This window comes from Brachyhypopomus gauderio, chromosome 17 (genome assembly GCF_052324685.1).
Source record: "Brachyhypopomus gauderio isolate BG-103 chromosome 17, BGAUD_0.2, whole genome shotgun sequence".
In the NCBI taxonomy this organism is placed as follows: Eukaryota; Metazoa; Chordata; class Actinopteri; order Gymnotiformes; family Hypopomidae; genus Brachyhypopomus; species Brachyhypopomus gauderio.
This window is the reverse complement of record NC_135227.1, coordinates 1502414-1527290: the sequence shown is the minus strand read 5'-3', so window position 1 is coordinate 1527290 and position 24877 is coordinate 1502414. Positions and strand designations below refer to the sequence as shown.

General features: G+C 42.0%; 3 protein-coding genes and 1 pseudogene across 3 annotated transcripts; all 4 read left to right on the top strand.

Moving 5' to 3' along the window:
* Positions 1-15955: 15955 nt before the first annotated feature.
* On the top strand, positions 15956-16377 carry LOC143480885 (histone H2B 1/2). Its single transcript, XM_076978748.1, has one exon. The coding sequence runs from the start codon at positions 15986-15988 to the stop codon at positions 16358-16360; it is 375 nt and encodes a 124-aa protein (XP_076834863.1). The 5' UTR covers positions 15956-15985; the 3' UTR covers positions 16361-16377.
* Positions 16378-21628: 5251 nt separating this feature from the next.
* LOC143481123 (histone H1 pseudogene) lies at positions 21629-22547 on the top strand (annotated as a pseudogene).
* A 653-nt stretch (positions 22548-23200) lies between these two features.
* Positions 23201-23644, top strand: LOC143480609 (histone H2A-like). The gene has a single exon (XM_076978379.1). The coding sequence runs from the start codon at positions 23201-23203 to the stop codon at positions 23585-23587; it is 387 nt and encodes a 128-aa protein (XP_076834494.1). The 3' UTR covers positions 23588-23644.
* A 584-nt stretch (positions 23645-24228) lies between these two features.
* LOC143480746 (histone H3) lies at positions 24229-24654 on the top strand. The gene has a single exon (XM_076978572.1). The coding sequence runs from the start codon at positions 24244-24246 to the stop codon at positions 24652-24654; it is 411 nt and encodes a 136-aa protein (XP_076834687.1). The 5' UTR covers positions 24229-24243.
* The last annotated feature ends 223 nt before the right edge of the window (positions 24655-24877 follow it).

Below are 24877 nucleotides of genomic sequence, written 5' to 3'. Positions count from 1 at the left end.
CGTTTCAGACAACATCAGATCGCTTTAATGTGTGACATAGAGAAGATGTTCCATCAGTTTCATGTCCAGGAGAATGATCGCAACTTTCTGCGCTTTTTATGGTGGAAAAATGGAGACTTAAATGCACCCCCTCAGGAATTTAGAATGAAGGTACATCTTTTTGGGGCAGTGTCCTCACCAGGTTGTGCAAACTACGGACTGAAACAGCTTGCCAAAGATTACAGACATGCCTATCCTTTAGGTTCACAGTTCATCTCAAAGGACTTCTACGTGGATGATGGGGTCACCAGCGTTGAGTCTGTAGAAAGAGCCATACAACTGGCGAAGGACGCACGTGAACTGTGTGTGAAAGGTGGTCTTCGCCTTCATAAATTTGTATCAAATGACCGTGCTGTTCTACAAAGCATTCTGTCATCAGAACGTGCTACAGACATCAAAGCAACAGATCTTGCATTCAGCAGTACAACTCTAGAGAGGGCACTAGGAATCCACTGGAACATTGAAAGTGATTCCTTCACATTCAAAGTCACCCCAACAGACAGGTCAGCAACACGTCATGGAATTCTGTCATCTGTCTCTTCCATCTACGATCCATTAGGGTTTGTAGCACCATACATCCTCAATGGAAAATTGATTTTACAGGAGATGTGTCACCAGGGCACCGGTTGGGATGACCCACTTCCAGAGAAGCTGAAACCAAGGTGGGAGAAATGGCAGGGAGATCTTGCTAAACTGGAAAGGATATGCATCTCCCGATGCTATTCACCAGCGGAATTCGGAAAGGTGGTTAAAACGGAACTGCATCACTTTTCAGATGCCAGCACAAATGGATATGGCCAGTGCTCTTATCTGAGACTTAAAAATGCGAAAGGTGAAGTTCACTGTAGTCTCATCATGGGAAAGGCTCGTGTTTCCCCCATGAAGGTTATTACAATACCCAGGCTGGAACTTACAGCAGCTGTTGTATCAGTCATGGTAAGCAAAATGCTCATGGAAGAGTTAGACTACTCGATTGATGAGGAGTTCTTTTGGACAGACTCCAAAGTAGTCTTAGGGTACATAAATAATGATGCTCGACGCTTTCATACGTTTGTAGCAAATAGAGTACAGAAAATTCGCCACAATTCTAGTCCCAAGCAATGGTTCTGTCTCAACAGATGAGAACCCAGCAGACAATGCCTCAAGGGGAAGAACAGTAGATGATCTGCTTTTGTCTAACTGGTTCACTGGCCCCAGCTTTATTTGGGAAAAGGAAATAGTAACCCGAGCACAGGAGACCCTAGAACTCACACTTGGAGACCCAGAAGTGAAAAAGGCCCAAACATTTCAGACATGCAGTACAGAACACCTAAGTATTGTAAACAGACTATCCAAGTTTTCATCATGGTCTCGGGCCCTCCAGGCAGTAGCACGTCTTCTCAGACGGGCTAAAAAGGATAAGTCGAATGGCCTCTCAACAGTGAGTGAAAGACAGTGTGCTGAGAAATTTATCATCAGAGAATTGCAAAGTCACGCATACCAAGAAGAGATAAAATTACTGAAAAGGGGATGTCAACTACCTAGTCACAAGTTGTATCTCCTTGATGTGTTTCTAGATGCAGAAGGTGTGCTCAAGGTGGGAGGAAGACTCCGGCTCTCCACCTTGCCTAGTCCAATCAAACACCCTGTAGTCATCCCCAAGGGACATCACATCACCAACCTGATCATTGCATATTACCATGAAAGGGTAAAACATCAGGGTAAAGGCTTTACTGTCAATGAAATTAGATCTAATGGCTATTGGATCACTGGATTAAGCAGATCAGTTGCAACCTACATTCGACACTGCGTGACATGCCGAAGGCTCAGAAGGCCAGTAGAAGGTCAGAGAATGAGCGATCTGCCAAAGGAACGGACAGAACCCACACCACCGTTCTCATACTGTGGGATGGATTGCTTTGGCCCGTTTTTTACCAAGCAGGGTAGAAAAGAGCATAAGAGATATGGTCTGCTATTTACTTGTCTCTCTTCTCGGGCTATTCATATCGAAATGGTAGAGGACATGTCAACTGATTCATTCATTAATGCTTTGAGGTGCTTTATTTCATTAAGAGGCACAGTTCTACAAATTAGGTGTGATCAAGGCACAAACTTTGTAGGGGCAAAGAATGAACTGCATACTGCTTCACAAGAGCTCAATATGGAGAAACTCAATACATTTCTTGCAGAAAAGCAGTGCGAGTTCATAATGAATGCACCTCACTCCAGCCACGCAGGTGGTGTGTGGGAACGGCAAGTAAGAACTGTTAGAAGTGTTCTAAATGCCACTCTGCTACTCTCTCCAGGCAGACTCAACGATGCATCACTGCGAACCTTCCTTTACGAAGCCATGGCCATTGTTAATAGCCGTCCCCTCACAGTTGATAACCTAAATGATCCTAATAGTCTGGAACCACTCACTCCCAATCACTTGATCACCATGAAGTCATCTGCCGCTTTACCTCCACCAAGCAAATTCGAAAGAGAAGACCTATATGGACGAAAGAGATGGCGTCAAGTGCAATATCTGACTGAACAGTTCTGGAGTAGATGGAAAAAGGAGTATCTCCACAATATTGCTACACGACAGTGCTGGCACAACATCAAAAGGAATTTCCAAATTGGAGATGTAGTAATGGATACAGATGAAACACTACCAAGAAGTCAGTGGAGACTCGGAAGAATCTCAGAGACTGTTACTGACAAAGATGGGTTGGTGAGAAGAGTAAAATTATCTCTTAGTGAGAAAGGACTAAACAGTAAAGGGAAATGCTTCAAGAAACAATGTCTTGTAGAACGTCCAGTTCAAAAGTTAGTTTTATTGCTAGAAGCTGTTTAAATGTAATGCAGTGTAATGCAACAATTTATGGTCCACTGCATGTGTTGTCACATATTGTATGTTTACAAGTGTTGAGAGACATTTAAAATTATTTGTGTTTGTTACACATTTGCAAACATTAATAATTTGGTGGGAGTGTAACTAACCCCCTAGAGGAGATTTATTTTGGTCCCACACGTTAAAAGACAAATGTTTAATTTTGTTAATGTTATTTTGTTGTGTGAAGTTATCCCTTGTGTGATGAGACTTTTAATTTGGGTTTGGTGACGAGTGTTTGCGACGGAGCGCGAGGCTCCTTGTCGAGACAGGTGATCGGAGCGAACTGCGGAGTGACAGAGTAAGCGTTATTAGCAATTGTGTAAAATATATTCAGGTTTGCGCTCCCATTTGTAGAGGCACAAGGTAAGAAATTGGTTAAGTTCGTGTTAGATTTGCTTGTTAAATTAATTACTTTGTACAAAGGAGTAATAGTGAGTTTTAATTGTCATAGCAACGAGCTAGCTATTAGCTAAGGAATAGCACTGATAACGGACACGTTTAACTACTCCAAATGATTTGCGCTAGAGGAAACATGCTTTGGTGAAACTTTGACATTTATTGTAGTTTTCTTTTGTTTTATACAGCTCTTACGGTGGTTTGTTAATCCACATTGTACTACAATAAAAAGGGATAAACCATCAGTCAATGGCTCACCTCGTGTACCAAATGGGAACGTTACACTCTTATTTCATCTCCTTATTTATTTTAAAATATATTTAAAATTCTTGAACCATTTCAAAGGTTTCTTGCAGTTTATTTTTTTCATGTTTGACCAAAGTTGTGAACCTATTGTTTTTGTAAGTTTCAGGTTCTTTGGTATTATTAATTTTACATTCAATGTTATATTCATAATTGCACTGACTGAACAAATGCAAATTGTGTTGTTTTTACATATTTATATGTGTGTTTAAGTGTGCTATACTGGTGCAGAGTTTTCAATAAACTTGTAATTCAGTATGTCTGTGTTTAAAAAAAAATGTTTTAAGTCAATTCAGCACTGTTTTACTCTTATCACATTGGTATCGGATCAGTATCGGCCGATACTAAGCCTCAGATATCTGAATTGGTATCGGAAGTGAAAAACGTGAATCGATGAATCCCTAGTCAATAAGGGGGGGCGCAAAAATATTCTCATCTACTAAAGGGGGGCACGGCAGAAAAGGTTTGGGAACCACTGGTCTAATGTGTTTTCCACGGTCTTCCCAGGGAGGGTGTTCTAGGCGGTTCGTGGCGGACTCTCCACCGAGGGCGGTCATCTCCCAGGCGCAGGACTGAACGCGTCGGATCCGCCCATCGATGTGGGTTCGGGGCACTCAGTCCTGTTGGCACCCTGGGACGGGTAGTGCCCTTGGTCACGTTGAGGACCCCAGCCCCTCCCTTTTGGGCGTGTGTTTACGTCATCTACGTCTCCTAGTCTGCGTTAGTGATTCTCTGTGGGTGCAGTTGTGTCTTGTGCTGATTCGTCTCACCTGTGGCTCGTCTCGTAATCACGTGGGTCTTATGTGGTTTGTCTACCTAATGTGCGTTCGCGCAGTGTCCTGTGCTCGTCGATCTCCGTGTGATCGTGTGTATGTTATACGTGCGCTAACGGCGCTTATTCGTATTATTAAACGTGTCGTTGTGTCTGAGACCTGGATTCCTGTCTCATCCTTTGCCTCCCACCCAGCGTCACAGATAGATTAGATTAGATTGAACTTTATTAATCCCAGAGGGAAAGTCAGTTATTACAGCAGCACAGATACAAAGAGAGCAAGAATAATATAAAAGTATCAGTAGTAATGAATATACCTATGATATAGCTAGGATTAAGTAGAATAAAAAATATTAAATATAACAGTATGAAAGTAATAGATTACATGAGATCTACATCTAATGACATGAGATTGATGTGCAAGGTAGTGGCATGAGTATTATGCCGTAATAGTGCAGTAAGTACTAGTGTTTTAACTAAGCGCAGTGACTAAGCTCAGTAACAGCAGTAATATTAACAGTTAAAATTGATGAAGGACAAAGTGCATGGAGAATGTTATAAAGACCAGCTGGTGTAGACTGAGTGCAATTGAGCAGGACTGTCAGGAATAGCACATGATCTCCATGCAGATGCAGTTCACCTGCTACTCATTGCCCCTCCCCCTTCACAACTATTTAAGTTTCCTCCGCTCTCTTCCGGGTTGCGAAGTGTTGTTGCCATGCCACATACCAAGCGTTCTTTCTGTGTTACTGCCTTTCTGTGTACCGACCTCTGCTCTCCTCCTAGACGTCGTTCCCTGCCTAGTCCCTCTATACCTCCTGGCTTCTGTCTCACCGGCGTGACCCTGGACTGTCCTGACTATGATTACAATACTCCTGCACAACACACCCTGAACGGAGTAACCCACCTGTTTGATTGCTCTGTGATCGTTGTTTCAATAAGCGGCTATTACCCGCACTTGAAACCTTGTCTGTCTGATCAGTATGTTACAAGGACCTGATAAGCCATTGTCGTGCAGTAACGACTGGCACAGTGGAGAGCTGTTGTACAGCGTGATCGCAGTTGGTATGAATGATCTCCTGTACCAATCTTTGTTGCAGCGGAGCTGGATGAGTCTGTTGCTAAAGGTGCTCCTCTGTCTGACCGGTAGCTCATGGAGAGGGTTTGATGTGTTATCTAGTATAGAAGTGAGTTTGTTGAGTGACCTTTTTTCCACCACTTCCTCAAAACCAACCAGTGGGCATCCCAAAACTGAGCTGACTTTCCTGATCAGTTTGATGAGCTTCCTGGTGTTTCCTCCCCTGATGATGCTTCCCCAGCAGACTGCTGCGAAGAAGATAGTACCAGCAACAACAGACTGGTAGAAGATCTCCAACAACTTGCTGCACACATTAAAGGACCTCAGTCGTCTCAGAAAGTATAGTCTGCTCATCCCCTTCTTGTAGACAGCATCAGTGTTGGCCTTCCAGTCCAGTTTGTTGTCCAGCAGCATACCCAGGTATTTGTAGGAGTCCACCAGCTCAACATCCTGACCCATGATGGTGACAGGGCAGATTGTGGATCTCTTCCTTCTGAAGTCCACCACCATCTCCTTGGTTTTGGTCACATCGATGATCAAGTGGTTCCTTTTACACCACCCAACAAATCTGTCCATGAGGTATCTGTATTCTCCTTCCTGTTCATCCTTGATGCACCCAACCACCACTACGTCGTCAGAAAATTTCTGAAGGTGACAGAGGTCAGACCTGTACTGGAAGTCAGTGGTGTACAGGGTGAAAAGGAAGGGGGAGAGCACAGTTCCCTGTGGGCACCGATGTTGCTGACCAGACGATAAGACTGGCAGGTTCCGGTTCTCACATACTGGGGTCTAGCAGACAGGTAGTCCCGGAACCAGTGGATCATGGGCTTATCCACCATCATCTTAATCAGTTTTTCCTTCAGTATGATGGGTTGAATAGTGTTAAAAGCACTTGAGACGAAAAAGTCAAAAAGGTGGCTCTCACAGATGTGTTGGTCTGGTCAAGATGATAGTGAGCCTTCTGCAGTAAGTAGATCACAGCATCATCCACTCAAATCTTCTGCTGGTAAGCAAACTTCGGAGGGTCCAGGACAGAGGTGGGTAGAGTATTCAACAATTTTACTCAAGTAAAAGTACAGTTACTTGAACCAAATGTTACTCAAGTAAAAGTAAAAGTATGCATCCCAAAAATTTACTTGAGTAAAAGTAAAAAAGTACTTTGAGTAAAAGCTACTCAAGTAGTGAGTAAATGCATGAGTACTGTCTCGTGTCAGTAAATTACATAATGGGAAATTGAATTACGGGAAACAATGACTTTTAATGATAAAAATAATTTATTATAAATAAATATTATATATATATATATATATATATATATATATATATATATATATATATATATATATATATATATATATATATAAATTATTTATTATAAATAATGTGTATTTTTGTTTGTTCCTAATTATTAGGCCTGTGTAACTTTAATGTGTTCCACAAAGGCACTAACTGACTAAGACTGTCAGCCAATACGTGTAGCTACAACTTGACACCAACTCAATCAATTTGTAGCAGACTTAATCTATAAACCTATATTGCTAGTGTGTACAATCAGTGTGAGAACTGGTTTTTAGTATTGCACTGCGTTATACATTTAATAATTACATCATACAAACGTTATGCCTCAGAGATATAGCATTACACAAAATTATACATACAGCAAACTTATCGCACCGTGTTTCCTCATATTTGATGTTGAGTTCTTGTAGGCTGAAATGTCCACACGTTTGCAGACACAATTGGCAGCGCCAAGGTTGCAAACTCTCACGCATTGAGCGTGAGACACGCATTTGACTGTCTTCACACGCTTACACGCCACACATGTGATTTCTCACGCCGGAAAAAATCTAGTTTATTTACCTCTGATCCACATCTATGATTCAATGAGTTACTAGTTCGCTCTGGTGCCAACCACTGGCGATCGATCGATCGCAATATAATACTAATTTGTGTCCATTTTATACCCCCCCCCCCCGTCAACAATTTACGTTCACTACCCAAACCCCCACCCCCTACCCCAGTTTAAATCTCACTAAAAGTGATCTTGAAAACTTGGCAACCCTGCAGCGCATTATATAACTGTCCTTTTACACATTTGTAATGTAAACATTGGCTGTATGTGAGGTCAGGGATGTTCGGTAGGTTTTTCTGTCACTTTCTTGCTACGGTGGAGAAAGTTTGCATATGTGATCACGTGATTGACCGGCTTCATTTGATTGGTCACTCATACTCGGGTGACGAGACGTTGGTCAGTCTTTTCTCGCTGAAAAGACGAATTATTTACAAAACGAAAGTAACGGTAGCGCGCGGTGCAAATCCGATTGTAATGGAGTAAAAGTCGCGTTTTTCTCACCACATATTTACTCAAGTAAAAGTAGAAGTCTTTCATATTAAAACTACTCCTACAAGTACATTTTTGTCCAAAAAGCTACTTGAGTAAATGTAACGGAGTAAATGTAACGCGTTCCTACCCACCTCTGGTCCAGGAAAGGGCTGACCTGAGGTCAGAGATATGTCAGAACAAGTCTTTCAAGGACCTTCATGACATGAGATGTGAGAGCCACTGGTCTGTAGTCATTGAGAGTGGAAGTCTGAGACTTTTTTTGGAACAGGAACCAGACATGATGATTTCCCCAACACCTGCTGGAGGATCTCACACAGCTGAGAGGCACAGACCTTCAGGACTCTTGGGACAATTCCATGAGGGCCTGCAGCTTTGCCTGGCTTCAGACAACGGCTGTGAAGTGGTGGGGTGCGAAAAGGAATGAGAAAGCTGTTGAGGTGACAAGGGTGTGAACAGGGTGCTGCTGGTGATGGGTGTGGGTGTGCTAAATCTATTGAAGAAAGCATTTAGCTCATTGGCTGTGTCCAGACTACCCCCAGCAGCTTGTTGTTGTGAACTGAAGCCCATGATCATCTTCATTCCTGACCAGACTTCCTTGGCATTGTTCTGCTGTAGTTGGCCTTCCAGCTTCCTTTTGTATGTCTCCTTGTTCACCCTCAGTCTCACCTTCAGCTGCTTTTGCACACTCCTAAGAAGATCTTTGTCTCTCAGCTTGAAAGCCTGCTTCTTTTTATTTAAAAGTTCTTTCATGTCACTGGTGATCCATGCTTTGTTGTTGGGAAAACAATGCACCCGCCTGACTGGAACAATGGTGTCAGTACAGAAGTTGATGTAGTCAGTGATGTGGTTCGTCACATTGTTAATGTCCTCTCCAGCTGACTCATACAAAACTCCCCAGTCTGTGGTCTCAAAGCAGAATTGCAGAGCCCCCTCTGCCTCTGGAGTCCACCTCCTGATGGTCTTTACTGTCACAGGCCGTCTTAAGACCACTGGTCGGTATGTGGGGGTCAGCAGGACCAAATTGTGATCGGACCTACCAAGTGGGGGAAGTGCAGATGAGCTGTATGCATTTTTCACATTTGCATACAGAAGATCCAGGACTTTATTCTCCCTTGTTGCACACTTTACAAACTGGTAAAACTTTGGTAAGGTGGTGGAGAGTGTGACGTGATTGAAGTCATGATTGAAGAGCATTTGGATACAGAGTCTGAAGTCTTGCGATACATGAGAGTATAACGTCACACGCTACCTCCGCATCCGCAATTGGTGGAATGTAAACAATAACAAAGATGGTGGCGGTGAATTCCCTCGGCAGGTAGTACGGACGTGAACTGACTGCTAAAAGTTCAGCGTTTGAACAACAATGACTCTCCTTAATAGTAAGATGTTGCGGATGGCACCATTTTTCATGTCGGCCCTCACGATCCGAAAGCCGGGCACCGACACGTTAGAGTACGGACAGTCAGTACACAGCCAGGTCTCAGAAAAGCACAGGACACTGCACTCCAGGTACTCCCGGTACTTTATCACATTCTGGAGATTCCAGAACTACCTGCAATCCACGAAGTAGAAATGGTATATTTATTTAAGTTTTTATACACTATATTAAGGCTTTATAAACCCTCCCCACACCTTTACATAAACTTTTCCCATTCACTTAATAACCATTCCCACACTGTTCTGTGCATGTGTGCTTGTCCAGCGAGCAGTTGTGTTGCATACTTATTTTCCTTCGGGATTAATAAAGTACCTATTCTATTCTATTCTATTCTATTCTATTCTATTCTATTCTATTCTATACAATCTCATGTAGGCGAGTAGAGTCTCAGGCAAGTGATGCTGGTTCTCGTTTCCGAGAGTAAATATGCACTATTTCCTGTAATTCGTACTATTTTATTATTTATAAGATTCCTTGTTAATTGTTAGAATTAATACTTATAATATATTTTTATACATTTTGGGATTTTGTCATGTAAAAAATCATAAAATATATTTTTTTTCAGCAGATCGAATTCCGCAGACAACCGGTGAAAAAGTGAAGACCCACGAATTATTTTTCCCCATTAATATCTTATAAAAACCCGTGAAAGAGTGAATTCGCAAAAACTGAAGCGTGAAGTGGCGTGGGATCACTGTAACTTAATACAAAAAATAAGTATGTACTAACCTACAACTGAGTGCAAAATAAATATAAAATTAAGATAAAAACTGTACATTCAGAAGAAAATATCAACTTAAATATGCAATCAAAAAGAAAATGTGAGTGAGTGGCAGTGTAAACGTAAATCACGTCCTTAGCAACAGTTCTCTGGGTGACAGTATGTTCAGTGAACGAATCAGAGAATGAACGAGAGCCCACAGTACAGTGAACGAATCAGAGAATGAACGAGAGTCCTCAGTTCATGAACGAATCAGAGAGTGAACAAGAGCCCTCAGTTGAGTGAACGAATCAGAGAGTGAACGAGAGCCCTCAGTTCAGTGAACGAATCAGAGAGTGAACGAGAGCCCTCAGTTCAGTGAACGAATCAGAGTGTGAACGAGAGCTCTCAGTACAGTGAACGAATCAGAGAGTGAACGAGAGCCCTCAGTTCAGTGAACGAATCAGAGTGTGAACGAGAGCTCTCAGTACAGTGAACGAATCAGAGAGTGAACGAGATCCCTCAGTACAGTGAACGAATCACTGAGCATGCGCAGTTCCCTCACAATGAATGTCTCCGCCTCTAGATTCACGGGTGAATCAGTGATTCACAGGCCACACAGCAGTTCCCCCTGCCGGCCTGCACGGTCGCTGCTGAGCTCAACTACTGAACTGAAAAAGGAACGAATCAGCTGAGGAAGTGAATCGATTCAGTACGTTCTCTCAAATGATTCGTTCATTTCAACGAATCGTTCGCGAACAACACAACACTAGAACAGCCTAGCCTGTGTGTCTGCTGCCTGGCCTCTGCTCTGGTTTGTCAGTCCCCATTAACTACTCCTCCTAGGACAGGAGTACTCAACTAAATTTGTCCACGGTCCAATTTTGGCAGATACCTGTGACCTGAGGTCCGGTGCGGCGGGGGTGGCGAACGTAAGTTGTTGAGCGGGGGTGGCAAACATAACACTCGTGACGGAGTGTTTATTTTTCAATAGCCCTGAAATAAATGCTCCGTTTTTTTTTTTGGTCCGTATCCAGTTAATCAGGAATGAGATTGGGTCCGGATCCGGACCGCGGTCCGCCAGTTGAGTACCCCTGCTCTAGGACTTTCTAAAGCCCAGATGCGTGTAGTTCATGAAGGTGAATAGTGTGTATAGTATGATGTGTATGAAGGTGCACAGTGTGCTGTGTGCTGTATGTCTGTGTGCTGTGGGTATGAGAGAGATGTATGTATGTATGTGTCTGTGTGGTGTGTGTGTCTGTGTGGAATGGGTAAGAGACAGATGTATGTGTGTGGGTGTGTGGGGGGAGCTACCTGTTGTGACAGGATTAGAGTGCAATGTGTGTAGAGTCTAGTTGTGTGTTATGGTTCATGGGATTGTATGTGGTGTGTATATTTATGGCATATATGATGCATATGTTGTGTGTATGAAGGTGTATTGTATGTATGACCACCTCCTTAGCTATGTATCTGTCTGTGTACGTGGCATGGGTATGAGAGAGATGTAGGTATGTGTGTGTCTGTGTGGAGTGTGTATGAGAGAGATGTATGTATGTATTGTCTGATTTATGACAAGTTAAACACCGAGGCAAATTGAGAAAAAGCTTAACTCTTATTTTGATAAGTTTACATGAGAGCCCATGGGGCAATTTGTGGTGCATAGGGCCAAACAAATGGTCATAACTTTAAAAAGTAATTATTCAAATGATAGATATTTAGGACTGCCGGAAAGGACAAGTTTCTCTCCTATGTAAAATTTAAATGGAGCTTCTAGGTAAATGCTTAAAGATTTTACAGCAGTTTATCCAGGAGATTTTTGATCATTTTTCACTACAGCACACTCTAACTGGCAGTTATAATTTTAAATTCTGAAAATTTCGCCATTAATTTCTATGGGGCTTTAAGAATGTTTAAATTCATAAACAATTACAAATGCTGTCAACTCAAAAAAAAAAATGTAGCACAAGTCCAATAATGAGAAGAAGTATGATGCATAACAAAATAAGACTTTTCAAGCCCTCTAATAATAATAATATTTATTATTATAAAATAATTTTCCTGAGCTGTGTTCAGGTTGCCCTGAGGAACAGGTTTCAGACTTCTCATTTTAAAGAAAGAGTGCATATTTCTCCATTTTACAGCAGGACTCCTCTAACGTAGATGTTTGAAACTCTAGTTCCCAGTGCTGAGGATCTACACTATATTGCCAAAAGTATTCGCTCACCTTCCTTGACTCACATATGAGCTTAAGTGACATCTCATTCCTAATCCATAGGGTTCAATTTGACGTTGGTCCACACTTTGCATCTAGAACAGCTTCAACTCTTCTGGGAAGGCTGTGCACAAAGTTTAGGAGTGTGTTCATGGAGATTTTGATCATTCTTCCAGAAGCGCACTTGTGAGGTCACATACTGATGTTGGAGCAGAAGGCCTGGTCCATAAGATTGCCAGAAACGTGATAGAGAAACGTGATTTGTCACTCCAGAGAACACGCCTCGACTGCTTTTGAGTACAGAGGTGGAGTGCTTTACACCACTGCATCTGATGCTTTGCATTGCACTTGGTGATGTATGGCTTGGATGCAGCTGCTCAGCCATGGAACCCCATTCCATGAAGGTCTCTGCACACTGTTCTTGAGTTAATCTGAAGGCCACATGCATTTTGGATGTCCTCTTTACACAATGTGCTTCAGCATCCGCTGAACCTGCTCCATCAGTTCACCTGGCCTACTACTTAGTGGCTGAGTTGCTGTGGTTCCCAAACACTTCAATCTTCTTATAATACAGCTGACAGTTGACTGCGGAATATTTTGGAGCAAGGACATTTCAGGACTGGATTTGTTGCACAGGTGGTATCCTATTACAATTTCATGCTGGATTCATTGAACAACCCATTATTTCACAAATACTTTGTAAAAACAGTCTGCATGCAAAGGTGCTTAATTTTATACCCCTGTGGCCAAGGAAGTGATTGAAATACCTCATCCTGATCATTTGGATGGGTGAGCGAATACTTTTGGCAATATAGTGTACTTCTATGCCAAGTCTTATTCTTGTTATTAGCAGTAGTAGTAACAGTAAGAGTTGTAGGCCGACTGTTGTCTTTCTTTGCTTTCTCTTTTCCCTTCTCTTTGCTGCTTGTTGTGCTTGCCTAAACTATCTCAAATTGTAAAATTGTACTTTTGTGACTTAGCGTGGAGTCCTTGTTCCAGTTCATCTAAATGTGGTGCTGGAGGCTTTGGAGGAACGTGGCATTTAGCTCCGCCTCCTCCAGTGCTCCAGTGTCTTCAAGCAGGTCCTGTAGAGAAGTATAACAGATGCGTGCTGGGTTTTGCAGCTTTATTGTTTCACTTTTCTGTGAGTAGTGAAAGAAACGTTTAGCGATGTCTGGAAGAGGTAAGGGTGGTAAATTCCAACTTCTCTTCAAATTCAGCAACCGCTATCCCTTTGACTCGCCTCAGATAATGTTTACTGGAGAGAATATTCCCGTCCATCCGCACGTGTACAGCAATGGGCATATTTGCCTGTCCATTTTATCCGAGGACTGGTCCCCAGCGCTCTCTGTTCAGTCTGTGTGCCTTAGCATTATCAGCATGTTGTCAAGTTGCAAAGAAAAGCGACGCCCACCGGATAACTCATTTTATGTACGGACATGTAACAAAAACCCAAAGAAAACAAAGTGGTGGTATCATGATGATACATGCTAGTGCTTGGACATTTAGTAAACTGTAAGTGAAACAGACTCACTAGTGGTACATCTGCACTTTTGATATTCAGTCTTCGGCGCTAGACTGAGCAAACAGACCTCTGTGGCTACTTGGGAAATGGCCTTGGGACGGTGCACTTCAGCGGGCTGAAATCCAGGCATAACTCTACAGGAATGTAAATCTACATGTGCATATTATGAAGCAAAGCAGTGGTTGCAGTGTATGGGAGTCCAGTGCCCCAAACACTTCACAAACTCCAAACCCCTGCACTGTACTCCATCTCTTCAATAGTTTCTTTTTTATTTGCATTTGGTAATGGTAAAATTATAAAACTTGTGTCTCTCTCTTTCTCTCTCTGTCTCTTTCTCTCACTCTCTCTCAGAAGCCTTGTCAGGTTGATGCCTTCTGTGCAATAATCATTTAAGCATGCTTAAGGTATCCAAGATAGACAAGTGTGTAATCAGAAAACGACTGTAAGGGATCAAGCGTTATAAGCAAAGACAGCTTCTGGTTTTTTTTTTTTTTTTTGTCTCACTTTAATATGCACTGTGAAATGTAGGAAATGAACACTATTCTAAGTCATTGTAGAGTAATGAAACCATTGTTTGGCCAGAACCCAAATTCCAGGTAATAATGTGTTTGTATTGGATTAGTAGAACTATTTCAGCAGATGGTTATTTATTGCTACTATACATAATGATATGAAATTAAGGAATTGGCATTGGCCAAGGTCCACGCATTCTTTATGCACACACCTCCTCCCCACCGCCTGCAAGGAATTGATTTTAGTGAAGGAAAAAAAACAAAAAAAACAGCCACTTAATCTCTCTTGTAATGCTGTTACTTCAGGTTCTGTATGGATTTTATGTTTCTGGTTTAATAGGTGAATGCTCTTAAATATTGCAGTGCTGGGAAAGGCTTTTTTCTTTGGTAGTTGTTCTCCGCCATTTAAAGCCCCAGTTGTGAATTAGAACTCCGCAACTGCCTGGAAACAGAGCTGAGTGTGTTAACAGGAGCTGCTCAAGATATGATGGTTAAAGGCTTCTATTGTGGCAGGACTCAGAAGGATGTCTGGGGCTTTAAGGCTAGTAACTCTAATTTGAATTTGTGTGATATAGGTTATGTTTTTTGTTATTTAACTTTATTTAAACAAAAGGTTCTAATTAAAAAAATAATATATTTTGAAAAAAAAAAAAAAAAAAAGTAAGGGTGGTAAAGGTCTTGGGAAAGGAGGCGCTAAGCGTCATCGCAAGGTTCTCCGTGACAACATCCAGGGCATTACTATACCCGCCAGTCGCCGTCTGGCTCGTCGTGGCGGTGTCAAGCGTATCTCCGGTCTGATTTACGAGGAGACCCGTGGTGTGCTCAAAGTGTTCCTGGAGAACGTTATCAGGGACGCGGTTACCTACACCGAACACGCCAAGAGAAAGACCGTCACCGCTATGGATGTGGTTTATGCTCTGAAACGCCAGGGACGCACTCTGTACGGATTCGGAGGTTAAACGCTCAACTCGACACGAAACCAACGGCTCTTTTAAGAGCCACCCATATACTCATTTAAAGAGCTGTTTCATGCGTTTACTGGTAACCACAAGCGTCAATTACTTAAACGCGCACAGAGAACGTTTTGTCCGACTTTGCTTTTTGAATGTACTTTTATTAAAATTATGGAAGGGTCCATACATAATCATTGCAAAATCCATGTCAAACATTACAATATTAAAACACAGCATACGCTTTATACCATTTCATTTTATAGGCTACATGAACTCTCTGTTACATGAACCCCCAGATAATTTCTACACCATTTATCACACACAATGTCCGACGTTGCCGTGTACTACAAGTTTTAAAATGCACGTTGTAGTTTCTGAATCCTAAAACATTTAAATAAATGGACATATTAAATGAATGGAGACGCTTTATGACGAAATAATGCAATGAAACTGCATTATTGAAGCTCTAATGGTAAATAATTTTATTACGTTATGACATTATTTAACATTCTATGTCTGTTCTAATTATTTTAAGTCGTCTTATTTACTTTATTACATTACTCTGTCTATTTTAATAGTCATTTTTATATTATTTTATGTTTGTTTCCTTTTTTTCTTTAGGTTTTTTAAAAACCTAAAGAAAACCTAAAGGGATTAAGAGGTAAACGCTACGGCACAGTGGGGTGGCGGAGCCACGATAGGAGGTCCGGTCAGAGGAGGGCTTGTTTTTGACCAATGATGCTTAGTCATGACCGCGGAGGGAGGGCGTGACCTAATTAGAATACCAAACTCTTAATGTAGGAGGTGCTGGAGAGTTTTTGTTCATTCAACGGCGTTTCACTCATCTCCGAGCATCATGCCTGAGCCAGCAAAGTCCGCCCCGAAGAAGGGATCTAAGAAAGCCGTGACCAAGACGGCCAGTAAAGGAGGCAAGAAGCGCAGAAAGACCAGGAAGGAGAGCTACGCTATCTACGTGTACAAAGTTCTGAAGCAGGTCCACCCCGACACCGGTATCTCTTCCAAGGCGATGGGAATCATGAATTCTTTCGTCAATGACATTTTCGAGCGCATCGCTGGTGAAGCTTCTCGTCTCGCCCACTACAACAAGCGCTCTACCATCACCTCCAGGGAGATCCAGACCGCCGTGCGCCTGCTGCTTCCCGGTGAACTGGCCAAACACGCCGTGTCTGAGGGCACAAAGGCCGTCACCAAGTACACCAGCTCCAAGTAAATGGCCGAATAGTGCGACTTAACCAACCCAAAGGCTCTTTTAAGAGCCACCCACACTTTCACCCAAAGAGTTTTTCCCTTAGGAATGTGTTTGCACAATAATTAGATTAAAGCCATTTCTGTGCTGTGCTTTGTTGGGCAGCCTAGAATGTATTTCATGTTGTTTTCTATAATGTATATGATCTGTACAATTTTGTATCCACTGCTGTATGTTCTTTTTCAGCATCTCAGCTTGTGTGTGTGTGTGTGTGTGCGCGTGTTACATTTACATTTATGGCATTTAGCAGACGCTCTTATCCAGAGCGACTTACAAAAGTGCTACGTAGTTGCTTGGAATCTCCAAGGTAGAATAGATAGTCCTGAACACAAGGTACTCTAAGCTGGAAAAACCACTAGACGAAAGTCAAATGATACCTAACAATTATACCTGAACATACTAGTGCTGTCAATTCCAGGTGCCGCGATTAAAAGTCCTCACCAGGATTTTGCTCTGGCTTCCTGGATTGTATTGATTCCACTAATTTTACCTGGATTGCTAATTAGAAAATCTAGCAAGCTTGAGCAAAATCCTGGTCAGGACTTTTAATCGCGGCACCTGGAATTGACAGCACTAGAACATACACATCACCTGAGGAAAAAGACAGTAAACAATACCTGTAACAAACACCTGAGGAAAGAGACATGAAAGCACAATAGACGAAGCATAATTATGCAAAGTGCACTTGAAAGAGGTGGGTCTTCAGTCAGCGTCTGAAGACAGCAAGTGACTCCGATGTTCGGACACACAAGGGAAGTTCATTCCACCACCTTGGAGCCAGGACAGAGAAAAGTCTGGATGCTTGTCTCCCATGTGTCCTGGATGATGGAGGGTCAAGACACCTGCATGTTGACGTGTGAGAAAGGAGAATATAATATACTGTATGGAGAGACCGGGTATTGTTGTAACATGGGGAGAGTTGTAACACCATCAATTCCACCGATCATGGATCAGATATGAGTCATATGATCATTCCGGTATTTACCCAATTACTCCCTGATCACACATGGTGAATATCAAGGATGGAAACAGACACATGCAGATTCCATAGAGAAAAAAATGAGGTGAAAGAGTAAAGAGTTTTTAGTTTAGTACTTGTGGTTTATCTGCAATAGTATAAGAATTATATTACATTGAACTATTACATTAATTGTAGTAGGTAAATTGTGATGCATTTTGCCCTGTTAAGTTCAAATCACCTTGCTAAAACAGCTAGCTAAACAATGGCTGACAGGGGTGGGGTGGGTTGTAACAGCTTTTAAAAGTGTTACAACCATCACCTTACATACACCTTACACCTTACTAACTAAGAAAACATTATTGAATTTAATAATTTTACAGAATGCCTAGGCAGTGTAAAAGAAAGACTGACATGAAAGACAAATGTTTTTTCTTAAAGCATCTGATGAGGTCACAAAGAAGGGCAAGTCAGTCAGATCAGTTGCGAAGGCACATGGTATCTGCCATATAACACACACACACATTGACATTGTTTATTATTTGACATTCATGTTCTTTACACAGGTATATACATATTTTTGAATAAGTTTGTTCTAGTACACTAATTTACACACACTCAAACAAAACAGAAAGTGGATATGAGTTATGGTCAGTCACAGAGAGAGAGACATTGTTCTAGATTGTTCTTTCATTATTTTATTTCAAAAACCTCTTTTTGAAGCATATTGCATGGTGTGGCCTCTGTTGTTGCTTCTTTTGTCTATTGTGATATTTGAATTGAGTTTTGAATTGGTGCCATTTGTAGTAAACAAATGTGTGTACTTTGTATAAAAGTTTGAGAAGTCTAGCTCAAGAATTCAGTGAGATAAAGGTTCAGAAGCAAAAAGTGTTACAACCAAACCCAGTCTTCCCCTATTATATATAATTATAATAATTAATATTCTTTGCCCACATATGTCCACATTCTGGGAGTGGTAATACAGAATTGTAAACAGGTTTGCAATAATATTACCCAATATAATTGGCAAGGAACAGACGTGTGCAATTAGGGGTCATCATATGAGGGATAACTTGTGTACATTAAAGCATCTGTTGTGTGAAGGAGAAGAGAAAAACTACTTTATTGTGGGCTTGGACCAGACGAAAGGTTTTGGTCTTGTGCAAAAGGAACATATATGAAAGGTTATGGAGTAATTTAGAGTACCAGAAGCACTGGGACCCTATTATGCAGAAGCGCCCCCTAGTGGGCCCGCCGGCGGGCCCAGCTCCTTTACGGCGATATAAAACATATTAAACATTAATGAATCTCCGAACAAAAGCGCTTAAATCAAAATTTCCTATCCCATCTACATGCCTACCGAGTTTCAGCCGTCTACGTGCAGCCGATCGCGAGATATCCGGCTTTGAAGTTGACCACAAAAGTGCACCCCGCGAGGGGGTCTCCCGACATATCCGTTTACAAAACATATTTATGTTGTGAAATGTCTTAATGTTTTGTCACCTAAAAATCGTTTACTAATAAGGCTTTAATTTAAGACCTTAACAGCGTAGATCCGTTGTGGTTAAGTACCTTAAAAAGCTTGCTCACCTCACTGCAAAATTTTCCAAAATCCGCTTCCTGAATGAGACACTCCGACAAATCTGCCCCCTAAGCGTCACAGAAGCATTCTTAACGCTGATTTGACCCCTCATTACAAAGCTGCAGCGGTTCTGCTTTGATTTGAGTGGTTTTTATTGGTCTAAAGTGGGGTAGTGACTTTGAATGACAGGTTTTACAACCTCTCCCACGGCGAGGTGCGAAGGGGAGGGGGGGAGGGTGAACCAATAAGCCCACAGAGACAAGCTGGCGCCTCAGAAGTGATTGAAAGCTGTTCTAACCAATAGTGTACATCCTTCCGAAGCTAACCAGCCCTCATATGACATGATTGGTCAAGTATATTTTTAAATTGAGCCCTCGGAAACTGGCGCTTCATTTCCTATTTCGGCCGCTAGCATAGCAACATAAGCTAACCCTTTGCTAACCTAAGCTAAGCTCCCCAGAACACACTGTTCGGCGAAACTGAAGCAGCCATGGATTATTTTGTTCGTTTTTATGCGGATTGTGGATACTTTTGAACATAAACGGATTACTTTGTGTGGAATATATGAGGAATTTTCGCGAACCCGGAAGTGAGACGGTACACCGGCTACGACGCGATTCTACGTACTGTGAGTAACAATGGATAATTTTTCATAAGCGATATTGTACAAAATATATATTCTAATACTAAACATTAACTAAGCGTTAGATTATAAACAGTTTTAGAGCGTTTGAGTGCTGCAGCACTCTGTATCGTGTCGGATGCTACCGGAGTTGGCTACGGTAACCTAGCTTATGCTGTCGGACTATATTGGACATAAATATGATATCATAACGTTCATATTTGGACATGAAATTTCGTCATTGGAATTTTCTGGTCTTGCTGTAATATGTGCAGCATTGTTGTTTGTCGTAGCTCCTCGGTTTCGTGTAAGGAATTTGTTGGCATGTTAGCTTAGTTGGCTAATGGTGTGTGTCGGGTGTGGCATATTTAGACATGGGTGTGGTGCACTTGACATACCTTGGATAAAGCTGAATAACTTTTCAATGCTTGCATGGATTTGCTCCATTTTTTCTGTGTTGTTAGAAAAGACCCTAGCGAAATTTATTGTAATTTCTGATACCACATTTGAATAACTATGTGAATATACATTCCAGTCATGTTCAAGTTCAAGTCAGCATTTGTGACATTCCTGGCATATTAGCATCTGCAATAGAGGCTCTAAAATAAACCAAATTATGTGAATATGATATTGAAGTGTATTAATATGTTCCCCCAACTGCCTACTTCAGTTTGAGCCATGAATGATAATTTTCCTATATGTACAACTTGAGATATCTAGTTTTAATGTGAACTATGTCAAAAATGTTAAAAATGGCCACCAGGCGTGCGAATCTGCAGTATAAGGTTAATGATAAAAATGTTATGCCAAATCAAAGGTACAGGTTAATGTTAATGGTGTTTTGACTGAAGCCTTTGAAATGCATATGGAATTATTTGTAATTTACATCTAGTAAATTTTAGGAAATATATGTATTTATAATAATACATACTATAAATATGAATAGCACTTTTCAAACACAACAGCAATTGTAAGAACACTACAAAATACAAAAGGAAACATACAGACAAATTGAAGAAAACAATTTTCTGTCTGTCATTTAGGCTTCTGATAAATTTAAGGATTTTGCACCATCATAAAAAAACCAGTGGGGAGAAAACAGTTCAGAGAGTCCTTGGAGTAGAAACACGCCTACTTGTCTGACATACATAGACGTATGGCACTGGAAATGCTACTGGGATTTTAAAGAACTGGTAGGCTGGAAAGAGAATAAACTGACTAGAGTTTACAGTTTATTTCGGATTTTAGAGAAACATGTACATATACATATAAACATATATATAAACACATATGTATACATACATTTACATAAAAAAGAAAGAAAACGAAAGTAAAATAATAATATTTAATAAATAATAATGGTTATAATGGTGAAAATAATGATAACCGAAAAATGTATAGTTTGAAGCATTAACTTATATTGACTACCCTTTTTAATCAAATATATATTTTTCCAATTATGTTATTAATAATAAACTTTGCTCATCTACAGAACAATCATACATTACTATTAAAAATCAATATCAAGTTATACATATATAAAATTATTTATCTTTATTATAAGTATCTATTACCTTATTTTTAATCATGTTTTTCAAATTTGACAAGTGAACTGCAGATTTTTATGTCCTTGTCACAACTGTTCCACAAGTTTACACCTTTGACAGATAAACATTTACTTTTCCATTAGTTCTTACTCTTATTTTTTTAAACATACCTGTTCATAAATTTAATTTTTCCTGATTCTTGAGACCACCACTATTTATCTCATAGTATTTGTACATATGGCCACGGCCTCCTGCACCCCATGCTTGTGTTTTAGTCACACCTACACAAGGGATTTTTTTACTAATAAACACACCATTGCCACGTTCAAAACACCTCCATGCCTTTACTCAGACTCTCCTTCATAGCACACACTATGAGCTGTTAGACCTACCCCTTCATTTCTGTCAATTTCACCCCACACATCACACAAAACACAGCATGTCTTGCGACAGTCGCAGGTTGCGTTTTTGTGGCAGTTGTGCAAAACGACCCGGAACTGCATGGGCTTCCCTGGCACGCAAATAAACGAGAGAGCCTTCTCTTGCCATTCGCGTTTTTTGATGCACTGCAAATAGTGTTTGGATGCATATTTAGGTCGAGATTTGTCGTGAGAAAACACAAGTGCCATCTACTCACGGAAGCACAGGCACGCAGTGTCGGGCGAGTTGAGTCTACACCGTCCTCATGTGTATTTTAAGACCACAGTCCGTCGCGAGGAGGGAGGTTCACATTCACAGATCAGTTCGTTCAGTGTTTGTTTCTCTTAGAAAATTCAAGGATGGCAGAAGTGGCTCCAGCCTCAACCGCTGCCGCGCCGGCTAAAGCGCCCAAGAAGAAAGCTGCCGCTAGACCCAAGAAAGCGGGACCCAGCGTCGGTGAGCTTATCGTTAAAGCTGTTTCTGCTTCCAAAGAACGGAGCGGCGTGTCTCTCGCCGCGCTGAAGAAAGCTTTGGCTGCTGGCGGTTACGACGTGGAGAAGAACAACTCTCGCGTCAAGCTCGCCATCAAGAGCCTAGTGACGAAAGGGACTTTGGTGCAGACCAAAGGCACCGGAGCGTCTGGCTCGTTTAAGATCAACAAGCAAGCGGAAACTAAGAAGAAGCCCGCCAAGAAAGCCGCGCCTAAGGCGAAAAAGTCCCCCGTTAAGAAGCCTGCCGCGGCTAAAAAGCCCAAGAAGGTCGCGGCAAAGAAGTCGCCCAAGAAGGCGAAGAAGCCCGCTGCCGCCAAAGCTACCAAGAGTCCCAAGAAAGCGAAGAAGCCGGCCGCTCCGAAGAAAGCAGCCAAGAGCCCCAAGAAGGCAAAGGTTGCGAAGCCCAAGACCGCCAAGCCAAAAGCAGCAAAGGCGAAAAAAAGCAGCCCCCAAGAAGAAGTAAACGTGCATGTTTTCATGTCTTGGTCTCCCCAAAAGGCTCTTTTAAGAGCCACCCACCTTTTTTTCTAAAGAGCGCTTTTCTTTAAACTCTAAATATCTATTAGGGTCCAACGAAAATCAGTTTTTCTTACTGTATCCATAGTAAACATGTTGCATTTCATTATTCACAGAAATATTGTATATAATAAGATTTTATTGTATGCTATGAATACATTAGTCTGCCCATCTCTCCTCTCCTTGTCATACATGTACGTAGCTTGAATAACTTGAGTACATTTCTACATTAAATTGAAGTGCATACATATAGAAAAACGTTATTACGAGAGGGAGTTTTGTAGAGTAAACGCGCGTAAAACATTTTGCATCTCATTCAACATATGGACATGTACACAGTAATATTCTATTGTATGCTATTTTTTAATTTGCCAATCTCTCCTGTCCTTGTCATACATATGCGTTTACCCTGAATAGCTCAGAAGATTTCTAAAACTTTATTCAATATTGAAATGCATATACGAAGGACAACAAGAAAAGACGTGCCACATGGAGTGTTGCAGGGGAAAGAGATGGAGCCTGGCTTTGGATGTCGACCGCTTCGGGTTGGTTATTCGTCATGTCTTCTTTAAGCCAATAGGAGAGCAGCTGATTTAGCTATATCTCCAGCGCTCTTAGAGCAGGCGTGATTATTTCATCTTTGCTTACACGACGCTGTGGTTGACATTATGAGTGGTAGAGGCAAGACCGGTGGTAAGGCTAGGGCCAAGGCCAAGACTCGTTCGTCTCGCGCCGGACTGCAGTTTCCTGTGGGCCGTGTACACAGGCTTTTGCGCAAGGGTAACTACGCCGAGCGCGTCGGTGCCGGTGCTCCCGTCTACTTGGCTGCCGTGTTGGAGTATCTAACTGCTGAGATTCTCGAGTTGGCAGGCAACGCCGCCCGCGACAACAAGAAGACTCGTATCATTCCTCGTCACCTGCAGCTCGCCGTGCGTAACGACGAGGAGTTGAACAAGCTGTTGGGAGGAGTGACCATCGCTCAGGGTGGCGTGCTGCCCAACATTCAGGCTGTTTTGCTGCCCAAAAAGACCGAGAAGACCGTTAAATCCAAGTAAATTTCCCTTCTGTTTTCAGAATCCAACGGCTCTTTTAAGAGCCACCCACATCGACTTATGAAGTGCAACTTTTCATTCATGCAGATTTTAGTCTGCGCTCTTGTCATTATTGGATGCTGCTGTTTCACGTCTAAGCATTCGCACACTTCATTTAAATGCGCACAATCACTCAGTAATGTTGCATATGCACACATGAATTTATACGTGTGCATTAAGACAGACATGATGTTGCTCCTATGAACAGAATATAGGACAGTAAGCATAAGCTGCTGGCAACTAATGAAAGCCAGCAGTGTTGGCAGGTGAGAAATGTAGGATTATATGGTACCAGAGACATAAAATAACAGTGTTATACCTGCAGTCTGTTTTTAAGCAGATTGTATGCGAATTAAGGAGACTGATTATGGTACATTATGGGCAGAAAAATCCAAACAAAGTCTTGCCGTGAACCCGCCTGAAAAGTAGGCGTTTTTTTAATGTGTGCGCTCTACGGGCCAATTGTCGAAGAGTGACGCACACTTGATTGTCCAATGGATGGTCTTCGTGTTGAAGACGCCCAATGAGCGCTGGTCGTCGTTAGGGCTTAAAAACGACGTCCCCATACTAGGTTCCTATTCTCGTTCCTCCTTGTTGGTGAACAGTCGACTTCTGTCACTATGGCACGAACCAAGCAGACCGCCCGTAAATCCACCGGTGGCAAAGCCCCGAGGAAGCAGCTCGCCACTAAGGCTGCTCGCAAGAGCGCGCCGGCCACTGGCGGCGTGAAGAAGCCTCATCGTTACAGGCCCGGTACTGTCGCTCTGAGGGAGATTCGTCGTTATCAGAAATCTACTGAGCTGCTGATCCGTAAGCTGCCTTTCCAGCGCCTGGTGAGAGAAATCGCTCAGGACTTCAAGACCGATCTCCGCTTCCAGAGCTCCGCTGTCATGGCCTTGCAGGAGGCTAGTGAGGCATACCTGGTTGGTCTGTTCGAGGACACTAACTTGTGCGCCATCCACGCCAAGAGAGTCACCATCATGCCCAAAGACATCCAGCTGGCCCGCCGCATTCGCGGAGAGCGTGCTTAAACTGAGCGCTCGGAGTAAAAGGCCCAAAAACACAAAGGCTCTTTTAAGAGCCACCTAATTGTTTCACTGCAAAACGAGCAAGTTCACTCAGCAGAGGAATGATTCTCTGAAGCTAAATAAGATTTAAACCAGGAAATTGCTGTTTTCACATCTAGTATGAATGAATTATTTTGATCAGCATTGCTATGTTGAGGCCTAAACCCTGACTGAAAGATTTCCTTTA

Coding starts and splice junctions, on each gene's coding strand:
- LOC143480885 (XM_076978748.1), top strand. CDS start 15,986: ATGCCTGAGCCAGCAAAGTCCGCCCCGAAGAAGGGATCTAAGAAAGCC.
- LOC143480609 (XM_076978379.1), top strand. CDS start 23,201: ATGAGTGGTAGAGGCAAGACCGGTGGTAAGGCTAGGGCCAAGGCCAAG.
- LOC143480746 (XM_076978572.1), top strand. CDS start 24,244: ATGGCACGAACCAAGCAGACCGCCCGTAAATCCACCGGTGGCAAAGCC.